This window comes from Odontesthes bonariensis, chromosome 11 (assembly GCF_027942865.1).
Source record: "Odontesthes bonariensis isolate fOdoBon6 chromosome 11, fOdoBon6.hap1, whole genome shotgun sequence".
NCBI lineage: Eukaryota > Metazoa > Chordata > Actinopteri > Atheriniformes > Atherinopsidae > Odontesthes > Odontesthes bonariensis.
Genome location: NC_134516.1, coordinates 13,506,643 through 13,527,917, shown reverse-complemented (window position 1 = coordinate 13,527,917; position 21,275 = coordinate 13,506,643). Strand labels below are relative to the sequence as shown.

The 21,275-nt window shown below is 42.9% G+C and overlaps 1 protein-coding gene across 5 annotated transcripts in view; it reads right to left on the bottom strand.

The window, feature by feature from the left end:
* Positions 1 to 514: 514 nt before the first annotated feature.
* The window catches only part of LOC142391667 (plakophilin-4-like), a 45,678-nt gene continuing 24,917 nt past the window's right edge, over positions 515 to 21,275 (bottom strand). For all 5 annotated transcript variants that reach the window (XM_075477634.1, XM_075477633.1, XM_075477635.1 and 2 more), the window contains exons 7-22: positions 20,473 to 20,944; positions 14,514 to 14,684; positions 13,529 to 13,730; positions 11,975 to 12,107; positions 10,660 to 10,873; positions 8,791 to 8,974; positions 7,623 to 7,740; positions 6,360 to 6,554; positions 5,668 to 5,841; positions 5,261 to 5,411; positions 4,458 to 4,650; positions 4,221 to 4,305; positions 3,996 to 4,113; positions 3,759 to 3,887; positions 3,573 to 3,646; positions 515 to 3,157 (exon numbers count right to left, since the gene is read on the bottom strand). In XM_075477634.1, the coding sequence (XP_075333749.1) occupies positions 2,900 to 3,157; positions 3,573 to 3,646; positions 3,759 to 3,887; positions 3,996 to 4,113; positions 4,221 to 4,305; positions 4,458 to 4,650; positions 5,261 to 5,411; positions 5,668 to 5,841; positions 6,360 to 6,554; positions 7,623 to 7,740; positions 8,791 to 8,974; positions 10,660 to 10,873; positions 11,975 to 12,107; positions 13,529 to 13,730; positions 14,514 to 14,684; positions 20,473 to 20,944 (2,871 nt within the window). In that variant the 3' untranslated portion in view covers positions 515 to 2,899. The remainder of the gene's footprint in view (positions 3,158 to 3,572; positions 3,647 to 3,758; positions 3,888 to 3,995; positions 4,114 to 4,220; positions 4,306 to 4,457; positions 4,651 to 5,260; positions 5,412 to 5,667; positions 5,842 to 6,359; positions 6,555 to 7,622; positions 7,741 to 8,790; positions 8,975 to 10,659; positions 10,874 to 11,974; positions 12,108 to 13,528; positions 13,731 to 14,513; positions 14,685 to 20,472; positions 20,945 to 21,275) is intronic.

Here is a 21,275-nt window from a genome sequence, read left to right as displayed (position 1 = left end):
GATTGGATTCTGATGCCGTCTATCAAACTGCAATCTGCTCCTCCCTCCCCCTCCTCCCCCCTGTGCGCGTACCCTGCTCCGTGAACGAATTACGCGTCCAGAAGCTTGGCAGGAAGCTAAACTAGAGCCAGCTTGGCTAGCACCTAGCATTATTAAACGTATAGTTAGCATATACTAAATACGGCAACGATCGATGCTTTATGTCAGAACAGCGCTCGTGCACCTTTGTGCTCGTGCGCGTTCATGTACTCTAGAGGCGTGGCTTCGGGGGGAAAGTGAAGAAAAAGGTTGGGACTTTTTACCTGTGTATTTTCAAAATGCAGCTTCGCTGGACTCAAAATCCAGGATCTCCTGCTCTACCTTTAACGGTTGATGAAATGCAACTGATCATTTGCTAATTTCGTAAACTTTTTTGTTCACCACAGGATCCCACGAACTGTTCGACAATGTGCAACATTTCCGTGGGAATAAAAATTCAAATAAAAGAAATAAAGTACGACTTCTAAACCACAACTAATCATGATATAATTCTTTAATCTCTATACATATATTTTCCCTCTGTAACAGTACACATCATCATCAGTTTGGACAGAACAGACAGATGCGGCATTTTGGTCAGGTCACAAGTAAATAAAAAATAATCAAATTATAGAAAAAAGTTTGCTCCACACAATCACATATAAAGTTCTACATATTCAATACAACAATGTAACAGGACAGTTAAACCACTGTATCTGTACAAATAGATTTTCACATTTTTTCCTCCAACATGTCATTTAGTTAATGATATACTGCACTTTTTGGCCAACGTTACAGAAAGCAAAGAGTTTCTGAGTCTTTAAAGGTTCCCAAGACTGAGGACTCTGGTCTTCAAATCAAATATTTATTTTTATTTATTTATTATTATTTTTTCTTTCTTTGTCGCCAACTTTCAACCCGTTTAGATACGTTTATTTACTGTTAAACACTATTTGAACCAGGTGTGCTCTCTTCACAGGATCCTCAGCTTCAATAAGTTCCCTCTCATTTGAGACAACGCTGGCGGACAATATTCATGTCACAAAGCCAACACACTGCACCACTTTTACTGCAGAAAAAAAAAGAGAAAAGTTTGTCGACATGAACAAACACCCAAGTAAACGGGAAGTTAGGGCTGGGTTTTTTTCTTTGCCCCCCCCCCCCCAAAAAAAAGTACCTTTTGACTAAGCCCGTCTTTGCACTGTTGACCTGCAGGAGAAAGGCTGCACAAGAAGTAAGGTGGAAGTAAGAGAAAGAAAAAAAAAAAAGTTATTTTTTCCTTTTATTTCCTCAAATATAAAATTGGGATCATCTCAAGCCAGTTTGATTAAAACACTCGAAACGTGGCCGTTTCCATTGTATCGGCTTTAAATCAGCATGATCATTTATCACTCCATTTCTCATATTTACATCCACCTTTCTTGTTTCGATTTTTTTTTTTTTTAACTCGTGCTTTTTCATCACCTCCATTTCTTTAATGTTTTTTTTTTTTTTTAATTCGACCACTCAGTTTGCAATTTTCACGAGGCATATGGAGTTTAACACGGTTGTCTTTTAAGCGTGAAATACCTTTGATTTTCTAAAGCTTTTGAAACAGAATTTAGAATCATCAGAGCTCGGGAGACTTTTTTCCGGTGAGCTCAGCTTCTATTTGAAACTCTTCACACGTGGCAGATACATTCTCTGATTGAACAATAGTTTAGCCATTCGCACCGTCGGATTCGCTGAGGTCACGCACGGGTCAGTGGGCCGCATCGCATGAGAGTGGAGTCAGACGGTCATACATACGGATACTTTTGCACTGTCTGTGAAATACACTCTGAAATCAATCGTGTTTCAATGGACAACTTATAATTCATATGTATTCCATGGGAATTTTCTTTTCTTTTGGTTATCTGACAGAATCAAACACAGCAGCAGTACCAAATCAAAGTGCGTTTGAACAAGATACTCTTCCCACATTACACCTTCTTTTTTCACTGATGTGCAACAGCATTTCCTCAATGAATGAGCGAATTAAACATTTATTCTATGGTCTCAAACACCTATGATTTGTCTACCCAACTATTATGATACATCAACAAACAGCATTTGGGGTGAGAGGGATCTTGGTCACGGACACTTAACTGGTGCTCCTGCTACTTCTGACCCATATCAGGTGACCACAACCCCCACAATAAACGTCCCACTCTGATTAAACCCCATTTGGTTTGACTGCTTTTCTGGCATTATAATCATAATTACTTTTCTATGCAACTATGGTATGAAGGTGAAAAAAAATAATAAATCTGAATTTGGATTTTGTCTCTGAATGTTAGAAGCCTTGAGTTCGTGGCACTCATTTTCTAGCGTGTGAACAGAAGGGCCTAAAATGATGCAAATTCATCAAGTGCCTCTCAAAACTTACACACACAAAAGCTTTGAGGCTTTTTTTTTTTTTTTTTTTAACGATCCCTCATGCTGACGAGTGTGACTGGCCCTCACTGAGCCAGAAGCTACCTGCCCCAGCAATGACTATACTAAATGAGACCGAAATGTTTTCCCCTAGCAACTGCCAAATTAAGCTTCAGTCAACTGTAAATTGAATATGAAGACTTTAGTTATAGGTACAGACTGTACAAGGAGCATAACAGGAGTTTCACCCCCATTTTGCAGCCTGACACTGATCTGTCATTGAATAATCTGCTGTCAGCATTGTTTTGCTCGCTGTCAGGCTTAGTCAAAAGGTGCACAGAGCAAACCGAGCCCTGGTCGTTTATCACAGTTTCAACACAGATACGCACACATTCACATGCATCCGCAACCTCGCACACGACCATACACACACATCCACAAGAACACACGGCCAACATGGCGAACACACTCTGTAACCATTTGGTGTCTACACCCAGGAGTCGGGAGAGCCGGTGAACTTATTCGCCCTGGTTGAAGGCCTCCGCGTAGTAGAGTAGAAGTCCACGTAGTTGGTGTTGGTTTTGAATCGGAGTGTCTGGCTGGCGTAGCCCTCGGGGGAGGACGGGGTCAGGTGAAACGGCTCGTCGTCGTAGTGATCCTCGCCGTAGCCTTGCGGGGACGACAGGTACATTCTGTAGCTGTTGTAGTTCTTCCTGTCGGGTTCATCATAGAATGGCTCCGGGTGCTGGGAGACGAAGGGCAAGAGGAAATGGTAAACATGAGCATTATCTTCAAGGTAATTGCTAAAATTTGTTTAAATGTTGTAGAACTTTGCAAGAAGATTGCTCAAATAAATTTCAAACTGGCCAATTTAAAGAAACTGCAGGACAGTTATACATGAAGGTTATTTCTACTAATGATGGTGGTGTCTCATTTAGAAATAAAGAAGTTACAAGGTCCAAATATTCTGCTTATTTTCACACAGGATTAGAAAAACTTGCAACTGTTTACACTAAAACAGAACAGTTAAGCATTGTACTAATTGATTCATGATTGTTGGTAGGAGATAAAGCACGTTTTTACAATAATGTGCTGTTTTTGTTTGTATCATCATGTGTTCCTTTAAGCAAAAATACATTCAATAATCTTAATTTTCTTACCTGCGATCTTCTCAAATCCTCTCCTGACTGAGAGGAGTAAGTCCCAATGAAATATGGAGATTTCTTTTCAGACCCTGATAAGGGAGATTCAACACAGATGAGAGGAAAAAAATGTTATGAACAAGTGGACCGAATAAAATACCAGGAACCCACATACAGATCCCTGAGGGACACCACAATACAAACCTGTGTACTGCCGTTTGTGTAAACTGTCTCCGTAATACGTGTTGAGTTGCATAGATGATTGTGCCCTCTGATAATTTGAGCTGTGTCTTCTAATCCCGAGCATCGCAGGAGAGGATGTTGCACTGCCGCCTAGAGATAAAAACCAGACGGGAAACTTTGTCCACAATCAAGACAAAAAAAAGAGAAGTTTTCGACTTGTAGGACCGTCACTTTGACCTCAATGGACAGAGCTCACACCTGATTGGATGACGGGGGACATCTGCAGCGGGCTGGTGGGCAGGGTCGGCTGAGAACGGTAGCGGTCTCGTTCCAGAGTTGAGACGGGGGTGACGAAGTGGGTGTAGTTCCATCCGTCCTGCAATGAGTGAAGTTTCGAAGTGGAAAAATTCAGTCCACAACTATGACAACTGGATAGAAAAACTGCTGCAACTTTGAGTTTTCCAGGTGTGTGCTCACACTGACCTGTTTGTACAGGCTCCTCAGCTCTCTGTACTGCCACAGTGTGTTCAACACCTGAGCTGCCGCCTTCACAACTTTCATCGAGTACCTGTTACACAGGACACATAACGCATCCAATAATACAAAGCCCAGGATGAAGCTTCTTTCGCCTCATCTTGAGTGCAAAGAGCATGAATTAGGAATGAGAAAAGAATCTTGAAACAGAGCAGATTCGTGAAAGTAGAAGCCTCTGTTTCCTACCCTTTCCCTCGTCCTTTGCCGATGTCCACCAGCTTCTCGATGCCTCCGCTGTCGGCCAACGCTTTGGCGTTCTCCATGTTGCGGCTGGTGACCTCGTGCAGCGTGCAGCAGATCGACGCCACCGTGTCGTCTGACAGCACAGAGGGACTGCTGCCGGGCAGCCGGTTCACCAGATCCCGCATGGCGTACTTTCCTGCAGGAGCGCATGCAGCATTCAGACCTCTCAGCCCCTCGTCACATCACTGCCTGCGCTGTAAAGAAATCTTGTGGCCTAAAATCGTTTTACTTGCTTCAACGTGGTTGCTTTTTGCCGCTTTACTTTTTCTATTTCCCACCAGAAGAATGAGTTATCTATTATCAGTGTATTTTATGAGGAAGAAACATCAACTAATGCATCAAAAGTCCCTTTTTTGAGTTTGAGTATTAGGGTTTTTTTCTCCAGCAGCTAAAAGAACAAACATCTGGCTGCATTGAGCTTGGTTTATAGTACAGCCATCTTGTTTCCACCAGGTTCTTTTGTGTTTCTAATCCTGCAGGTGCAGGATTAAAAATTTTAATCGAGTCACAGCCCTAATATATATGTAATGTGTGTGATTTATTGAGAGAGCAATGGATTATTTCACCACAAGGAGGCGACGTGTCCCTGAGTCTGTTTGGAATGAATGGACTGTCTCAACGGTTTGTTGACGTTTCTGCTTGAAGTGTGAAGATGATCTTTTCAGTTTCACAGATGAGCTTGAATCAATTTGTCGGGAGTATGTGTATGCATGTGTGTGTGTAGCTCTGCTCATGTGTGTTTGGACCTATCAGCTCCTTGTTGCGGCCATCAAGTGCCATGTTTCGTAGGGCAGTGGCGACAGAGCAGACGACCCGGTCGTTGTCCATCCTCAGCAGCTCCACCAGGATGGGCAGACCTTTCTCTTTTCGCACCGCCGCTCGGATGTAGGCGGAGAACTGGGCACACAGAAAAAAATACTTTTAACAAGTTAAAAGCAAAATTAAGTTTTGCTCAATGAATAATGGCTATTTCTTGTTTTTGAGATTTGACTCAAAGTTTTGGGGGGTTTGAATTGAAACTCTTTTGAAAATGTTTTTCATATCAAAGTGTTTCATTTTCAAGATTCCAAATAAAATCCCTTCTAAAGCTCAGAAACTCTGCAGACGTTCTGTTCCTAAGGGGTGTGGGCCGCTCTGCGCAGCGCAGTCCTACCTTCCAGTTTCCGGCGGAGAGGTTCTGCAGGGAGCCGGCTGCGCCCTCCAGCGTGGCGGGGTTGGAGCTTTCAGCCAGCAGGTTGAGGTACGGCTTCACCACCATCGGGTGCCACAGCAGCTCTGCTCCTCTCAGAGACTGGGAGAAGCCTGGGACTGGGCCGACGCCGTCCCACTGCACAGAACACAGAAGGCCATGTTAGAGTGTCTGTGCTCAGTGTGGAGAATCTAAAGTATTCAGATACATAAAACACCATCTTTTGTGTTCCACTTCTGTCACCTTAAAGTTTCTTTATGGTAATTTTTCATATCTAGTGTCGCTTTGGTCAGTTTCCCGGTCTCTGTGGTCGTTTTGTGGTCACATTTTGATTGGTTTGTAAAAAAATGTTCTTCCCTTCTGATTGTTTTGTGCCAAACTTATTTTTGCATCTTTATTAATTTGCATTAGAATCATTTTGTTGCATTTTTCAAATTGCAACAACCCTTTGGGTTTTTTTGCATCCATTTTTGTCTTTGTGGTCAGTTGGCATCTTTCTTCCTTTTTCTCTCTTTTGGGTTTCCTTTTGAGTCTTTTGTCTCTCAGAGAAATACAGTCTGAGATAAAACAAAGGAACCTCAGACTCCCTGGGCCAGTGTGTGATGGGCAGGCTAAGTAATCTCTCCATTCCACTCAGCACCTCTCTGCTTTCATACCTTGCCCTCGGGCCAGCCGCTCCTCTTCCTGCCGCGCCTCCTCTTGCCCCAGCAGAGGTAGTCCAGTTCCTTGACCGGGGAGGAGAACCCCAGCAGGGTGTCCAGCTCCTGGTTGCCAAGGAGACGGGAGGAGGGCATCTCCACCTCCAGCCGGTATGAGAGGTTTCTCAGAGTGCAGACGCTGTTCTCCACAATCTGAAAGAGAAATATTTAAATCAGACCATCTCTGCACTCGGTTGACTACATAATTACTAGAGATGCGATAAAAAAATTTAATTCATACATCTAAGTCTGACGTGGTTTTGACAAATGAGAGAAAATAAATAAATAAATTTGGCTGGGACATGTTTGTTGTTGCCATAGTGACTCGGGAAGCAACCAAAGTCAACCCTCCATCAGTGGCTTTGAAGATAATGTATAATTTTGACAAACCGAGTTATTGTTTAAGATATCTGGTTTCTGCATTTGGACGTAGAAAAAAAAGAAAAAGAAAAGACGAGCCCGGGGAAAACTGTTTTTTTTCTACAAGTATTGATTTAACCATCAGGGGGTGATAGTAACCACTGTAACAGTAGAATTTACAGTAATTAACCACTTCAGACTCACATTGGTCATATTCATTCAGGTAAAGTGGGCTTAAGCTACTTTAATTAGGCACAGGGCAGAGTCTCAGGAAGGATAGGTGTGTCCTCCATTTTTAAAATCCCAAATCTCAGAAAACTAGATTAAACATAAAACCTGTTATTTGAATGACAGAAGTAGCAGATGGTCCAATTCAGATCTTTTTGACGAAACGGAAATAGATGAAAATGAGATCAAATCAAATATTTCTCTCCACAAATAAAGTTGCACGCAGTCAAAGCCACAGAAAAATCACCTAGTGAAGTAAAAAAGCGGCTCCTCAGAAGCAAAAAAAGAAAAAGATAAAAAGCAAAAAGAACAACCTGGGACTGTGACAAGTTGTGCTTACAGTGGCTACGTGACCAGGAAACCTGCTCATTTCTGCATGTTGACCAATTCCATTTCAAAAGTTATGATCTTCAACTACTAATTATCAGTTCACAGTGACAAACACATGAAGTACCATAACTGAACTTGTCACCAGAAAGCCTGCGTCTGAGCATCAACACCCATTTGAGCAAATTATCCATTATATATCATGTTTAAGAATGTGGTTCCAGTTACTGTATGTTGGGGTCAGGCTCATTTAGAACAACCCTCTCGGTCGAACAAAACGTGCATGTGTGCATGTCTCTGCTGCACCTTGCTGTCGTAGTCGGAGGTGTTGACGCAGACTTTGAGGACGTGCAGCAGCGAGTCGACCAGACCTTCACAGCAGCGCAGCTGGCTTCTTGCTTCCTCCCCTGCTGAGCTCAGGTTCCTCGCACACAAATAAGAGACACACATTTGTTCACTTGGATGTGCAGTGTGTGGATTCGCCCACAGGGTGGCTTAAAACCTGCCCAGATACAGTAAAGGAGGGAGCGGATCCTCCAATAGGAGCTGGCATGAGAAGACTGCACAGCAGCACAGAGCTCCCACAATGCATTTCTATACCATCAATCTACACCCTCATGTCAATGTGAGTGAAGGAAAATGCCAGAGGCTTCTGTGCATGCATTTTGCATGCAGCTCTGAGTGGATAAAGTTGATGCATTTGTCTGTCAGCTGTAGACCTACTTCAGAGAGTGTGTGTGTCACATGACTGTGTCAACAAATCAGCTTCTCCTCACTTGTGTCTTAAAAAAAAAAAAAAATAGTTTATTTGCAAATTTGGTCCCCTTGTTTCTATGGTTTTACTTTGTCATGATTGACAGATGCCCCATCATGAAGTAAACTGAAGTCGCATCTTTTAAATGAGCCTAAACTGCTTTTCCACTACATGTAAACTTGCAGGTAATAAATATAAACCTTGCTCAACCTGTGCTTTGAGCCTGAGAGACACTGAGCTGTTCCTCTATTGCCTCTTCAAGATTTTACTGCTGCATAAAAATCTGTAACAGAGCCCCGTATTGATGGATTATATGTCTGCGATTATGAGCCGCGGTCTAACAGAATCATTAGGATGAAAAGCAGACAGAAAACAAACCGTCACTGTCGAGAAATGAATCCAAAATTCATCCGCGCAAATAACAACAAGAATCATTTTAATGAGCAAACGGCACGCCTGGGAACTCAGCGGCTTAAGAGGTGAGGCATTTTGTGGAAATGGGTTTTCATCACAGAATGAGAACAAGTTTATAGACTTTGAGAGCAGTTTTAACCACAGAGGCAGTAACTGTGTTGACGTGATGAACAACAAGGAGAAAAAACAACTGTGTGACAACAACTATAATGAGAACTCCTGCTTTCCACCCCTCAAACAGTGAAAAAAAAAAAAAAAAAAAAAAAAAACGACTTTAGCGAGGGGAGCGTTTTTTTCGTTGCTCACCTCAGGCAGCCGGTGGTGTTGCGCAGCAGCAAGGAGGACTGGAACTTGACTTTGTGGTCCTCGCGATGAGAAATGCTGCTCCAGCCAGAGTGGGGGATGACGACTGTGTTAGTCAGTGTCGAGAGGGCGTCACGGATGATGGTCATCTTCACAGCATCACATGAAGAGAGGTTCCAGAGGACTCCTGTCGTGCAGAGGGCAAAGAAACAAGCATTTTGTTGCCAATGCCAAGGCCAATCTACAACATAATGTTTGAAAAAGAAAAGAATCGAAGTGTTGCAATTGTCCGAAGTCCAGACCTCCACCTGACTGAAATGCTTAAGAGAGCTGAGCACAAATCTCAATGAACTGAGCTATGCTATAAAGAAGAGTGGTCCAAAATTCCTCATCAATGATGTGAGAGGATAAGAACATCAATCAGAAAGCAATGACGGGTTATTGCCACTAAAGGTGGTTCTACTGAATCATGGGGTGGGCTTAGTTCTCCCCACACGTCACAGCTAGATTTTGGCTTATTTTTAGTTTGACAAATGACACAGTGCAATAAGTCATGCACTTCATTTTTTGAAGACTTGGCGAGGATCGGATGTTTTGTTTGTTTGCACCAGACATCTCTTCTTTTCCATTAACAGTAAAAGACAAAATGTTGTATTTCAAAATATTTCTGAATATGCTGCAGTGTACTTTGTTCAATAGGTGCAAGGAAACTTGACATGCTGCGGCCCACCAAGCAGCTTTAATCATCCAAATCCTAAAATGAGCTTTAAAAATAGAACTCGCTTCTGTGTTCTGGGTCCAGTAGATTCAGGTGGACCGAAAGTTAAACACTGCGTGTGGTGAGGGTGCAGAGTCATGGATGCCATCCTGTTTCCAACACACATTATCTTAGCATCTGTCCCGACAAACTGTGCTGAGATCTGCTCTGTCAACACTGCGCACGGAGGGTTTAAGCCGCGGCCGCTCTCGCCTCCCACAGAACAGCCGATGCACAGATTAATGCTCTGCCAGCCCAGTCAGACGGTGGCACAGACTGACGCTCAGTCAGCGAGCCAGCCGGCCGGCCAACAGACCTAACTAGCAGGCCAACGCCCACACACATCACAGTGGGCTTTTTAGTGTGTCGCATTAGCAGTTGGAGAATGATTTTTGTCAATGTGGACCCTTCTTTTACATGAATTTACAATGAAATGAACGCAACAGACCCAAGTGCTCAAGTGTCCATCTTTAATAACAGGTCACTTCTTCCTTGTGGTTTTGTTAAATTTAAAAGCATGAAAACTTCATCTTGTGAGGATCCGACTCAAATTCCTGGGATTGCGTAATTCTTAAAGAAAACTTGTGGAATTATGGCAAATACTTCAATTTGGTGTAACCATCAAGACTTTGTACCACGCAAGGCAAATTGCTTAAGAAAGTTTAAAAAAGGTGTACATTTTGACAAACGTGATGCATGATTTTGAAACAAAGTTGTTAAAGAAGTGGTTGCAATTCAATAGAAGAAGTAGATGTCCTAACCAGAAGCAAATCTTGGGGAAGAAAGTCTTTTTCAAAACCACACAAGTGAGTGAGTGTAAACTTTTACCGGACATAAGCAGAAGTCTGTTAGATTGTTTCTGCTCCTGTTCACCTTCTTTTAATTCACAAATCCCAAATGTGAATCAAAAACAGGAACAGAACCCCGACACAAATATTTAATCATCAACTTTTATCTCAGAGGGACCTTCACACTCCCCAAAACACACAGCATCCCCCCCCAACAAATGCAGCTTAAACCAGCAAGGAAGTAAAGGATAAACGGCGCACTTAAGGTTAAGAAATTATATTCCTCCCTGGAGAACCTCCAACTTTAACTGGAACTGCTGAACGTACCGGTGACCAGCTCGCGAACTTCGTTGTCGGTTGTTTTCCTGAGGAGGCGCAGCAGAGCAGGCACGCCGCCACAGTTCCTCAGCGCCACCTTGTTGTTGTCGGTGGCTTTGCTGTACACCAGGTTCCTCAGGGCCCCGCAGGCACTCTTCTGAACCTCTGCCGCCTTGTGATCCAGCAGATCCACCAGGTGCTGGATCCCTCCCAGGTGACACACCTGCAGACCAAAGACCAGTTAACTCCATCCATTCAGATCTCTGAGCATCACTTAAGATGTCTGATGGCTTTCCTCTTAAAATACTAATATTGATTAAGATCCTTATACTTTTTTGGTCGTCGTTTTTATCATTCGAATATCTGCAACATCAATATCTTTAACATCCTGTCTGCTTAGTTTCAGGTGATTCTGAGTGACAACGTCAGCTGAAGGTCGATAATTTCTCCTTGAAATTAATCAAAGACGTGGAAAAACCTCTAAAAAAAAGTAAGTCAGAATTAAAATAACTACAGCTGAAGACAAAAGCATGCACTGATCTCATGCAGCAGGGATTTATTTTCTGACATATTCTGTGATTAAGTCTGGACACAAACATGAGAAAACTCTTGAGTCATCTCGAAGTCAACTCCTCTCCGTTTGTCTTCTGAGTCTGTGCTCAAGCCTTTGCAGACGACATTTGATTCTGGGGAAACGAGCAGGCATGCATCCCAGGCTGCTTCTAAAGTCCAATTAAAAAGCTCATCACCAAACAAACCAAACGGCACTAAAATGGCTCTCGCGCGTAGCCGCACGGTTGTGTCGGCATCAGTCACGGCAGGGGAAGCAGAGCAAAGACAGAGCGCGCAATGTTTCAGTGAGTCTGAGCGCCACCCCACTTGGCACCAGTATTTGTTTAAGTTTTATTGGAGCAGATGGTGCTTTGGCTCAGAGTTTGACTGCCTGCATCTAAAAAAAAAAAAGAAAAAAAGAGGCACATTTCAATCCCTGTCAGCTGAAAATGCACTGAGGGATAAAAAGGGAGACAATGTAAAGAGAACTGCAAATTATAGAACATTATCTCCTGTGTTAGAGTAAAACTGACTTTGGATGATGCCATTATGCAACACAGAATTTCAACATTTAACATATTCATTATAACAGAGAAAAAACACTTCAAAACACAACATTAACCCTCATTACCATCATCTTTGGTGGGACTTTTAAATGCAGCAGCAAATGTATTTTAACGTCGTGACTCACTCGGCTGGTTGACAGTCAGTCGTGACGTCTTGTCTCATTATTTTTATCCAGCCAGCTGCCCAGCGTGTGCCATCACCTTACCTCCACCTTGACCCTGTTGTCTCCGTAGCACAGGTGCTGCAGGTAGGCGGCGGCGTTGGCCTGGACGGAGGGGAAGTGATGCTGCAGCATGTGAATGACCTCCGGCAGCTCTGGGTCGCGCCATGCAAATTCCCTTTGGGGGGAAAAAAGAGATTTTTTATGTTAAGTTATTCTGGCTGTGTGAATACTGCCATTTTGTTGAGCAATGGTGGACGATGTGCTTCTTTGGTTGTTTGTTTCTGGATGGCAGCAGCAATCCAGCACTTTAGAACAAGATGAAACATCCACTATTGAATGAACTGCCAGGAAATTTGACTCGGATATCAGCTTCCCAAACGACTAGTTCGACTGACTTTTTTTATCTGACTCATGGTTTCCGCCGGACTCATCCCAAAAACAGCTACAAGCCTATAAAAATGGACATCTTTTCAGAAGCAATGCCCAGGAGGAGGACACCAGCGAGTCTGAAACAACTTCCGGCTGACTCAGCAGATGTGTTCAGGGTATGTTAGGTAGCCACAATGCATGCAATGATTCAGAGAAAGACGGACGTTATTCAGTTGAGAAAATAGTGGCAAATTAAACATGGTCTGATGCAAAAATGGCAAAAGTTTAGATGCCAGAAATTCTCTCTTTTTTGTGCATGCTCTTATAAGCCCACTTAAAAAACAAACAAAAAAAAAGCTGTACCACTCTTCCAAACTGGAAGCTGTTTTTAGTCTCAACTACCCCCGAGTACTGAACCAGTTCCAAAGATTTTTGTCCTTTGTAATAATTTAGATTCCAAAACAAAGGCAGAGCCTCACGCATCCATTTCTTCAAACAGGTAGCGAGCAGAAGCATCAATCATCTCATGGCAGCAGAACAAACCTCTGCGCACTGTCTAACTTGCAAAAACATTTATGACATTTAGAAATTACATCTTTATCAGGCAAACCTTAAATGTCCTAAAAACCTTAAAAAATAGTGTGTTTTGAACCCCAAATTTGGGGAAATAGCACCCAAATTTTGAGATAATTAACTTTTCCTTTGACCTAAAAAAACCTGCAGTTAGTGAAATGCTTAGTGATCAGGAAGTTTTCTCTGAAGTAGCAACAGATTTTAGACCTCAACTGAGGAAAGTTAATTTTTCATATGACCCATTGTCCCAAAGACTGGAGTAATAACCTTTTAAAAGGAAAGAGCTTAGTTTCTCAAGTAACATATTTTCACATATTATTGGAACTCCTCTCCCCAATATGCCTGTTGAACATCTTCCTCCAGTACTGTGTTAAAGTTCTGGGTACTTTAGATGTTTAGATTCCTCTTTCCCAGCCCAGAAAATTGGCTCTAAATTCATTGTACAGCAGCACAGGGAGCCTAAACATATGGCTTGAGTGAGAACTATTTTCAGCCACAAGAAGAACTCAAAGTGCTGCAGCAGATGGTGTAGCGCCCACAGACGCCATTAAAAGACACCGAAAAAAATCCTCTGAAGGACTGCACTAAGTTCTCCAACATGCTTGGAACAACTGAAAGGTACTAGATATAAGTATGCTTGGTGTGTGCGAGTACCTTGGGTCCTTATGGATGCTCTCGATTGATGGGGTTCGGGTGACGGCTCGGTCCACTAGTCCAGAGTGCCTGTGGGTGTAGACGGGCTCAGCGGACACCCTGATGGGGTCGACGTACACAGCTGCAGAGCTCAGCCCAAAGCTGTTTCTTTGGTACGGCAGTGTGCCGCAATGGCTTGTGGCTCGAGGGAGGGTCCCCATACCTGAGGATACGACAACAGACAACACATATTCAGTTTTAGTTTGTTTTAAGGCGTGGGGAGTGACGGATGTGACAGATTTCTCGACGCAGTTTTTAAAATATATTACAAAAATCTTTACATGAAGTTCTGAGATAGGCAATACAACTATTTAAAAGCAGCCAAATGTCTCACAGGCCAAGCCAGTTTGAATCATGACGAAACAAAATTACAACGGCTTCTTAAATCCGGCACTATCAACTCCCACAAGGCGTTCGACTTTAAATGATTCTGCAAAGAGTAGAATTAGGAGGCTGCAAAGAACATGAACGAGTTCAGCCTCATTAACAGCTAACCTCAGGGAGAGATGATGAGAGATAACGTGCCTGTAAACCACAATTTTAAACACAGTTTTTCGCAAAATCATTTCCGAGACACAAAACTGAGTTCTGCCTCTCGACCTAGGGACAGCAACTCCTGGGGCGGGGGAGGATACTACTGTGGAGAATAGGGCTGTTTGAGTAATTCTCTGATGGTAATAAAGCAGATAAACACTTGAGGAGGAATATGCAATCATTTAAATTGAAAGGCAGCTGCTGAAACCAAGACTTATTTTATTCCTACCATTAGAACTGCTACTGCTTTTCATAGTAAAGATTTTTTTTCTTCCCTTTTTCAAACCCAAACAGAGTTTATGCTTTTAATGCCAATTTAAAGCTCAAAAGTCAGAAAAAGTTGCAGAAAAAGGGACAAATACCTTTGTGTTAACCACACAGTTGCAACGGTGTGGTTGTGGAGGCGCAGTACCTGTGTTAGTCCTGTAGAGGGAGCCCTGGGGGTCGTGCGTGGGGCTGTGGTACAGGGGACTTTGGAAAGAGCGTTCATCAAAAACAGGAGTCATGTGGCAGTCTGGAGACAAGGCCGACCTCAGCTCTGGATCTATCTGCGCCCCGTGACTGGCGTATGAGCTGTGAAGCCCTGCGGGTACGCAAATCAGCACGTAAATAAACTTCAATTTTCACACCAGGTAAAATGAATTGTTGTGAAAGTAAATGAGCATTTTAGAATTTTCTGTAAGCACTTCAAGGCCACAACGCCAACCGTCATTTCAATTTAAGGCGAATACTTTTGTCTTGTGCTTGCAAAAACTAGTAAAAAAAATAATAATACGCAGAAGCTGCATAACTTTTCGTCGCTCATAAATTCGTATCGCATCATTGGGCTCACTTGATCACCAGCTGTAGGTGAAGTTGTGCAAATCCAGACTGTGCCAAAAACTGCACGCCATGCAGAGAACGGCTGCCATTGTGCTTATAAACGGCACCAGAACTCTGGTCTTTCAGAATCTGCTGCAGGCGTCTTCATCAGCAAGTCAAACAAGCAGGGCAGAGGGTTTTTCCTCCAGTCTCGCAGCAGATCTGCTAAAAGAACGCTCCAATTATAAAGAAGCTTCGGGCAAAGGTTGGGATGGGGGGGTTCAGGTGCTCAAGAACAAGATTTGCACCTAAAGCTGGTGATAACTGAGCTGTTTTCTCCTGCAGTTCAAGTTTTCACCAATTTCAGAGAGAACAAGATGGAAAAAGCTGGAAAAAGCTGGAAGAAAGCGAAAATGTGCTGTCGCAATTTGGACACCTTAGTGCTCTCCTCACAGGCTCTTCACTGACCCAAAACAGAACTGTGATCTTCAGAGTACAGGATGTCTAAAGCTGCCAAAATGTTTAAGATATGCCAGAAGGAAACAGAAGAATATTTTCACAGCAGTTCCAAAACTGAGTGTTATTTAACAATATCAATTATGTAAAAGAAGACACGGTCACAGTCTAACCCCATTAAGTCCTCATGAGAGCCAGTTCTTTCCTTTCCTCTGTTTGCTCACACACATAAGGCCTTACTGCAGGATACAGGAGCCTCACTTTGAATTGCCCTGTGTGCACTTTGAATTGCCCTGTGTATGAATTGTGCTCTATAAATAAAATTGCCTTGCCTTGCCTTGCCATAACAGAAATTACAACAGAATGGCATCTGTATGATGAAAAAGATTTACTGCAGAAACTGAAAACAGAGGGGTGTCCCTCTGTCCCCTTCAAGGCCGTATGAGTGCCGTTTCTAAGATAACACGTCCATGAGAAACATGAAGGGTGTTTATTCTGACAAGACATTGATTATGGACAACAAGCAGATATTCACTCCTCAGAAGTTTTCTCACCACATTGTGGTTCCATCGTGTATTCACTACATTTAACCGAATACTTTTTCAGCACCGGGGGGGGGGGGGACTGGTGTTCAAGGTCAACAATGACAGCGTCGTTTATGCTCCAAAAACCCTGACAATTACTGGATTTACAAATGAGTCGAGCTGCCATATAATCTTCACACACCCTCTAGCAGCTGCAAAGGAATCCTGCTACATTACCAGGGATTTCCTTGTTTTCAGTGGCTCGAAATCGTTTTTCGGGGGCTCACATTTCAAAACCTCGATTGCACGCACACACACACACACAAAAGAAAAAGAAAAAAAAAAGGCATCACCAGGCAGCTTAATATGTTGGCAGGTCCCCACGTGTCACTACCTAACCTAACCTATGATTAGTAAAAGCCTAATCTTGTATATCAATCTATTACTTATCTCCCTCACATAATCTGGGATTATCGAGGATCTGCAGGATAACAGAGAATAAGGACTGAGGCGACGTATTAGGTCACTTAGCAGCACTGCAGGAAACACACTCTGCTAAAGAATAGAAGGCATTTTATTTAGTTCACAGACTCTGCCTCAAGCACAGATAAAAAGGTCCTTCTATCCTGTTTTTGCACAAAAAACACATACGGTGCACATATGGATCACTGACACGAGCACAAACAGTGCAGAATCACACATGGATGCGTGAATTAAAAGAGGCGCAGCAACATAATAAAGCCTTGGCTGATAATCACTGCTGATGTTCCATCAGGCTTTGTGATAGATACACCCCTATATGGGTCAGTGGGAGCGGCTTAGCAAAGTGACAGAGGGCAGGATGGAGGAATAAATCTCTGTCGCTGCAGCATCAGCAGCGCTGCTCCACCAGCTGAAGTAGCAAGCAGGGAGAATTGTCGATAACCAGTTAATAAGAGGAGTAGGAGTGATAAAACTGGCTTGATGTTTGCTGAAGAAAGTCTTTCAACATCGTCAAAACCCTAAGTTAAATACACCGAGTTCAAAGCTACAATGTGTACGTGTCTGTTTGGTGGGAAATTTACTCCAAAGATGCCTCAAAGGCGTTTGTAAGCCAGGCTCAGTGAAGCGCCTGGCAGCAGAACAGAAATAATCCCTTCTCAAGTTTCTCAGCCAGCCCAAGCTGTCTTAACCAATCAGAAAGGCACAAAGTCAAAAGGTTGGATCTCCAGGGATGTCAATCAGCTCCTCCTGATCATCTGCGCAAGTTTAGCTCCGAGTAAACTGAAAAGCAAATGTCAAAAACCTGTGTAGAGCCCAATCTCTTTGATCTAATGGTGATATATAAACTCTAATTAAATGTATGTTCCACTTGCAAGTTAGAGAAGTAGTTACCAAGGTAACAACTAACAAGGCTATAAATGAACATATATACCGCATTTATCTGGCAAGTAGACCAAATGTTTACTGGTTTCTGCTGCTCACATGTGAGAATTTGAGGCTTTTCTGTTTTTGCGCCATTGTAAGGGACACATCCCCAATGAATCAGGCAGATAGAATAAAACTGTTTCAAGCCTGAAGGACAGAATTACAAATTTGTCATACCTTTACTGGCTGTAAACTGACGTTTGAAAGCGGCAGTTGTAGAGGAGTACTGCAGCCCTGCCGGCTGTCTGTCCAAACAGCTCATTAGATGAACTGAATTCACCTGGAGTCCCAAGTGTCAGTGAGAAAAAGAGCAGAGCTGCAGTAACTCAGGACGAGATTACACCCAGTTTGCATTGTGTGTATAAAAATAAGTTTTGTTTTGTTTCAGACACCCCTCGAGATAAATTCAGATCGTTTTTTCCCCTCATAAATGTAAACACAAACATGGCAAAAACATATTTCTGGATCCTTAATCTGCAACATCCCCTGAATCGAAGGAGGAGATTAAGTCTATGCCCGGATGTCTGGAATAATGCCCTTGACATGAAGTTGACATGTTGACGTCGTATCCTGCAAGCCACTGTCAGTTTAACATTCATAATGTCATCCCTAAGCGGGCAAACACAGCCATTTGGATGCATTCATGATGTGACACACGTGTAAATATCTGGCAGTTTTTGCCATAAAGTCACAGAATCTCAAGTCAAAAGTCACAATTACAATATGAGGTCACAGACAGTTTTCATTGTGATTGAAATTCTCTAAGAGCCAACATACATATACACACTTATCCAAAAAACTTGGGACAGGGGGAAACAAGACACAAAGGAGCACCTTAGAGAGGCAGAGTCTCTCAGAGATAAAGAAGGGCTGAGGGAAAGCAATCTGGAACTGTATCCACAAACTGGAGCAATTTTGTTTAGGAAATTATTCAGCTTGCTTTGACCAGCTTTCTTACTGCACATGCTTATTGATGTACTTCTAAGTACCCTGTAGCAACTTGACCAAACATCGCTGTGTTGTTTAAATAGATAAGAATAAACTGCCATCAGTAAGAAGCGCGCACTGCATTTGGACTGTGGACTTTTGGTTGAGGATCATCTCCCTCCTCAGCCTCACATTCAGACCAAGTGATACTAACACAGTTTTCTCTCTCAGCCATCGATTTGCTAAGAAGGGAATGAGAGAAACATTCAAGGAATCTCCGCTGCACTGTGCTCATGCATGCTGTGAATATGTGTTTCTTCGGCAAGCACTGGCACCTTTTCGTGGCTTGTGTTTCTGCCGCGCATCGAGCACAACCTAAACATTAAACATTAAACAACCTCCAACATTAAAATGAGGCCTGTACTCACAACATCTGCCTGGTACAAAGGAATTCCTTTCAGTCCTACATTACACCCCTTTCTTTCATACTTGCATGCATCAAATGAAAATTTATTAAACCCAGCGTAATTATCTGCCAGTGCTGCAAAAAGATAATTCAGCTAAAAACTGCATGGTATGAGCTCCCTGAGCTTGGATACCAGATAAGATCTCCTGCCGAGCTTGCACTTTGCCTCAAAGTTATTTTGTTAAACATGACGCTTTATTTAATGATTCTTGCAGCTTTGAGTGATGCAAGGAACTCTGTGGAGCACATTAAAAATGTTGTGTGTTACATATTAAATCAGCGCTGCTCAGACAACTTTCTCCGGATAAAGGGAAGGTTATTAAATCAACAGGGGAAATGGTGTCGAAGCTGTGCAGCATGGCTTTGTTTATTTACAGCCAGAAGATTTGCTAGAAACCCACTCCACACTCCACACCATCTTCCACTGCAGCAGTGCCTGTGGAAAAACACAGCTATGAGGGGATCTTTCCACTCAGATTGTGACCTGAAGGTGAGAGCTGTCCTCCGAACCTGTTAAATTGCCCGTTATAAAAATGAAGAAGGACAAAGGGAAAGGCTGCAGCTTTCACCCACTGTGCATTTATGAGACCTCCATGTCAGTGCAGAACGATATCAAACCATATCAAGAAGGCAGGCTGTACACATGAGGTTTTAACAGACTCAACAGCTCTACATGAAAAATGCTCATGCGTGTGTATAGCACAACATTGTTGAAAATAACAGAGCTGAAATATAGAACAACTTTCATCTACATGAACCGTAACATAATCATGAAACATAGCTACATTAAATGAGGTTTTGAAACTGAATTAAAGATTTTTTTATTTTTATGCAGCATGAATTGGGAAATATTCAAGTGTTTTATTTCTTCGGCTGCATAACAGAAGATACAACCCCGTTTCAACGAGTTGGGATGTTGAGTAAAATGCAAATAAAAGGGTTACCACTGTGTTCCATCTCTTAACAACACTGCAAATGTTTAGGAACGCCAATTTTGAAAGTGTAATGTTTCATCAAACGTTTTCACGTGTGTAACAGGTCTGGACTGCGGGCACATTTTGTAGGGTTTTAACACCAGGCATCACTTATGCACCCGGCCCACAACAAGCCATGCATGTGCCTTATCCTCCTTACAAACTGGTACCTCTACAGTAGGATGTGCAGTGAAAATGTGCCGACCTCATGCATTCGTGTCATCAATACTATAATGGAAAAAAATGTTAATATAACATAAAAATTAAAAGAATAGTTTAGAAAAAGAATTTCCTTGATTTTTTGAGAATTTTCCAAACATTTTCCCAACTTTTATGGTGGCATGTAAATAACTGCAGCTCTGCATCACGATCGTGCGTAATGGCTGTGGGAGACCTTGCAAATGTGACAAAAGCAAATATTCAGAGATTGTTGTGATTTTCAAGCACAAGACTGGCTCATGTGGCGCTTCAGATTTCGAAAAGCTGTTTTAGAAAACAGGCAACACACCATGATCTAGCTGTATATCTGTGTCTCCTTTATGACCAAAACCACACAAAGCTGAATACCCTACAGGTTATCTGTTGCCTGTGTTGGTAGTGTCCTTTATCCATAGCTTTGATGGACATACTTCTTTCTATCTAGTTGTGGTACAAAATATGTTGTTATATGTAAAATAATATTTAGGGTAGTGTCCACATCTGTTCATGGCTGCTAGATTAACAAAAAAGTATCGTACGTATGTACGGCTTTATAAATCTGGTGAAAATAATGCATATGGAAATTTCTAATGGACATCACTAGTGGATCAGACTGACCTATGAGGCTGTCAGGGCGGGGCAGAGCACTCCTCTGGTACAGGCCGTATGGATCAGCACCGTACGCCAGCGGCTGGCTCTGCCTGGGCAACGTGGAGCCATAATGCTGCGGTACTGCTGTCATCCCTGAACGGAGCGGTGACCCTGTTAAACCCCTGCCCTCGATCAAGGACAGGGTGGAGCCCAGCCGTCCTCCACCTCCTCCTCCACCAATCCCAACTCCTCCCCCACTTCCCAGGCCTTGGGTGACGTCGCTTGGGGAGGTTGGTGACGGGCAGGTGGGTGGCATGGTGGTGCCGGGGAAGATGGCAGCCAGTGGTTTGGGCTCAGACAGGATGGGCGAGTCATACGTACTGCCTTGGGATGTTCGCAGGGAGATGCGGGAGGGTGAGACCGTGCCTGCAGTGCCACAGCCTGGAGACTGGCTCCTGGAGGGGTGGGAGGCCATCCTCCGTAACACCCGACTAGATGCCTGACAAGAGGGGAAAAGTCCAAGCTTAGTCCTCTGGATACTGGAAATGATATATGTAATTAGTCTGATAATGAGGCATCTACTTTCTTTACACTTTCCTAAAGCATCCTTGATTTTTACAGGTCATTATGTTTGTGAGAAAACCATTAAACTGTGCCAGTGCAGGATTTAAAATGTGCATAATGTGCTGGGATATGCTTGAAAGTGTGTTTTATGATGCAGAAAAATACAAAACAATTATGAGCACACAAAGACAAAGATAAACCTCTCTACCTTTGCAGGCATATTAAATGTACAATGAGTGTCAGTATCTATAAAATCAAGAAAGACG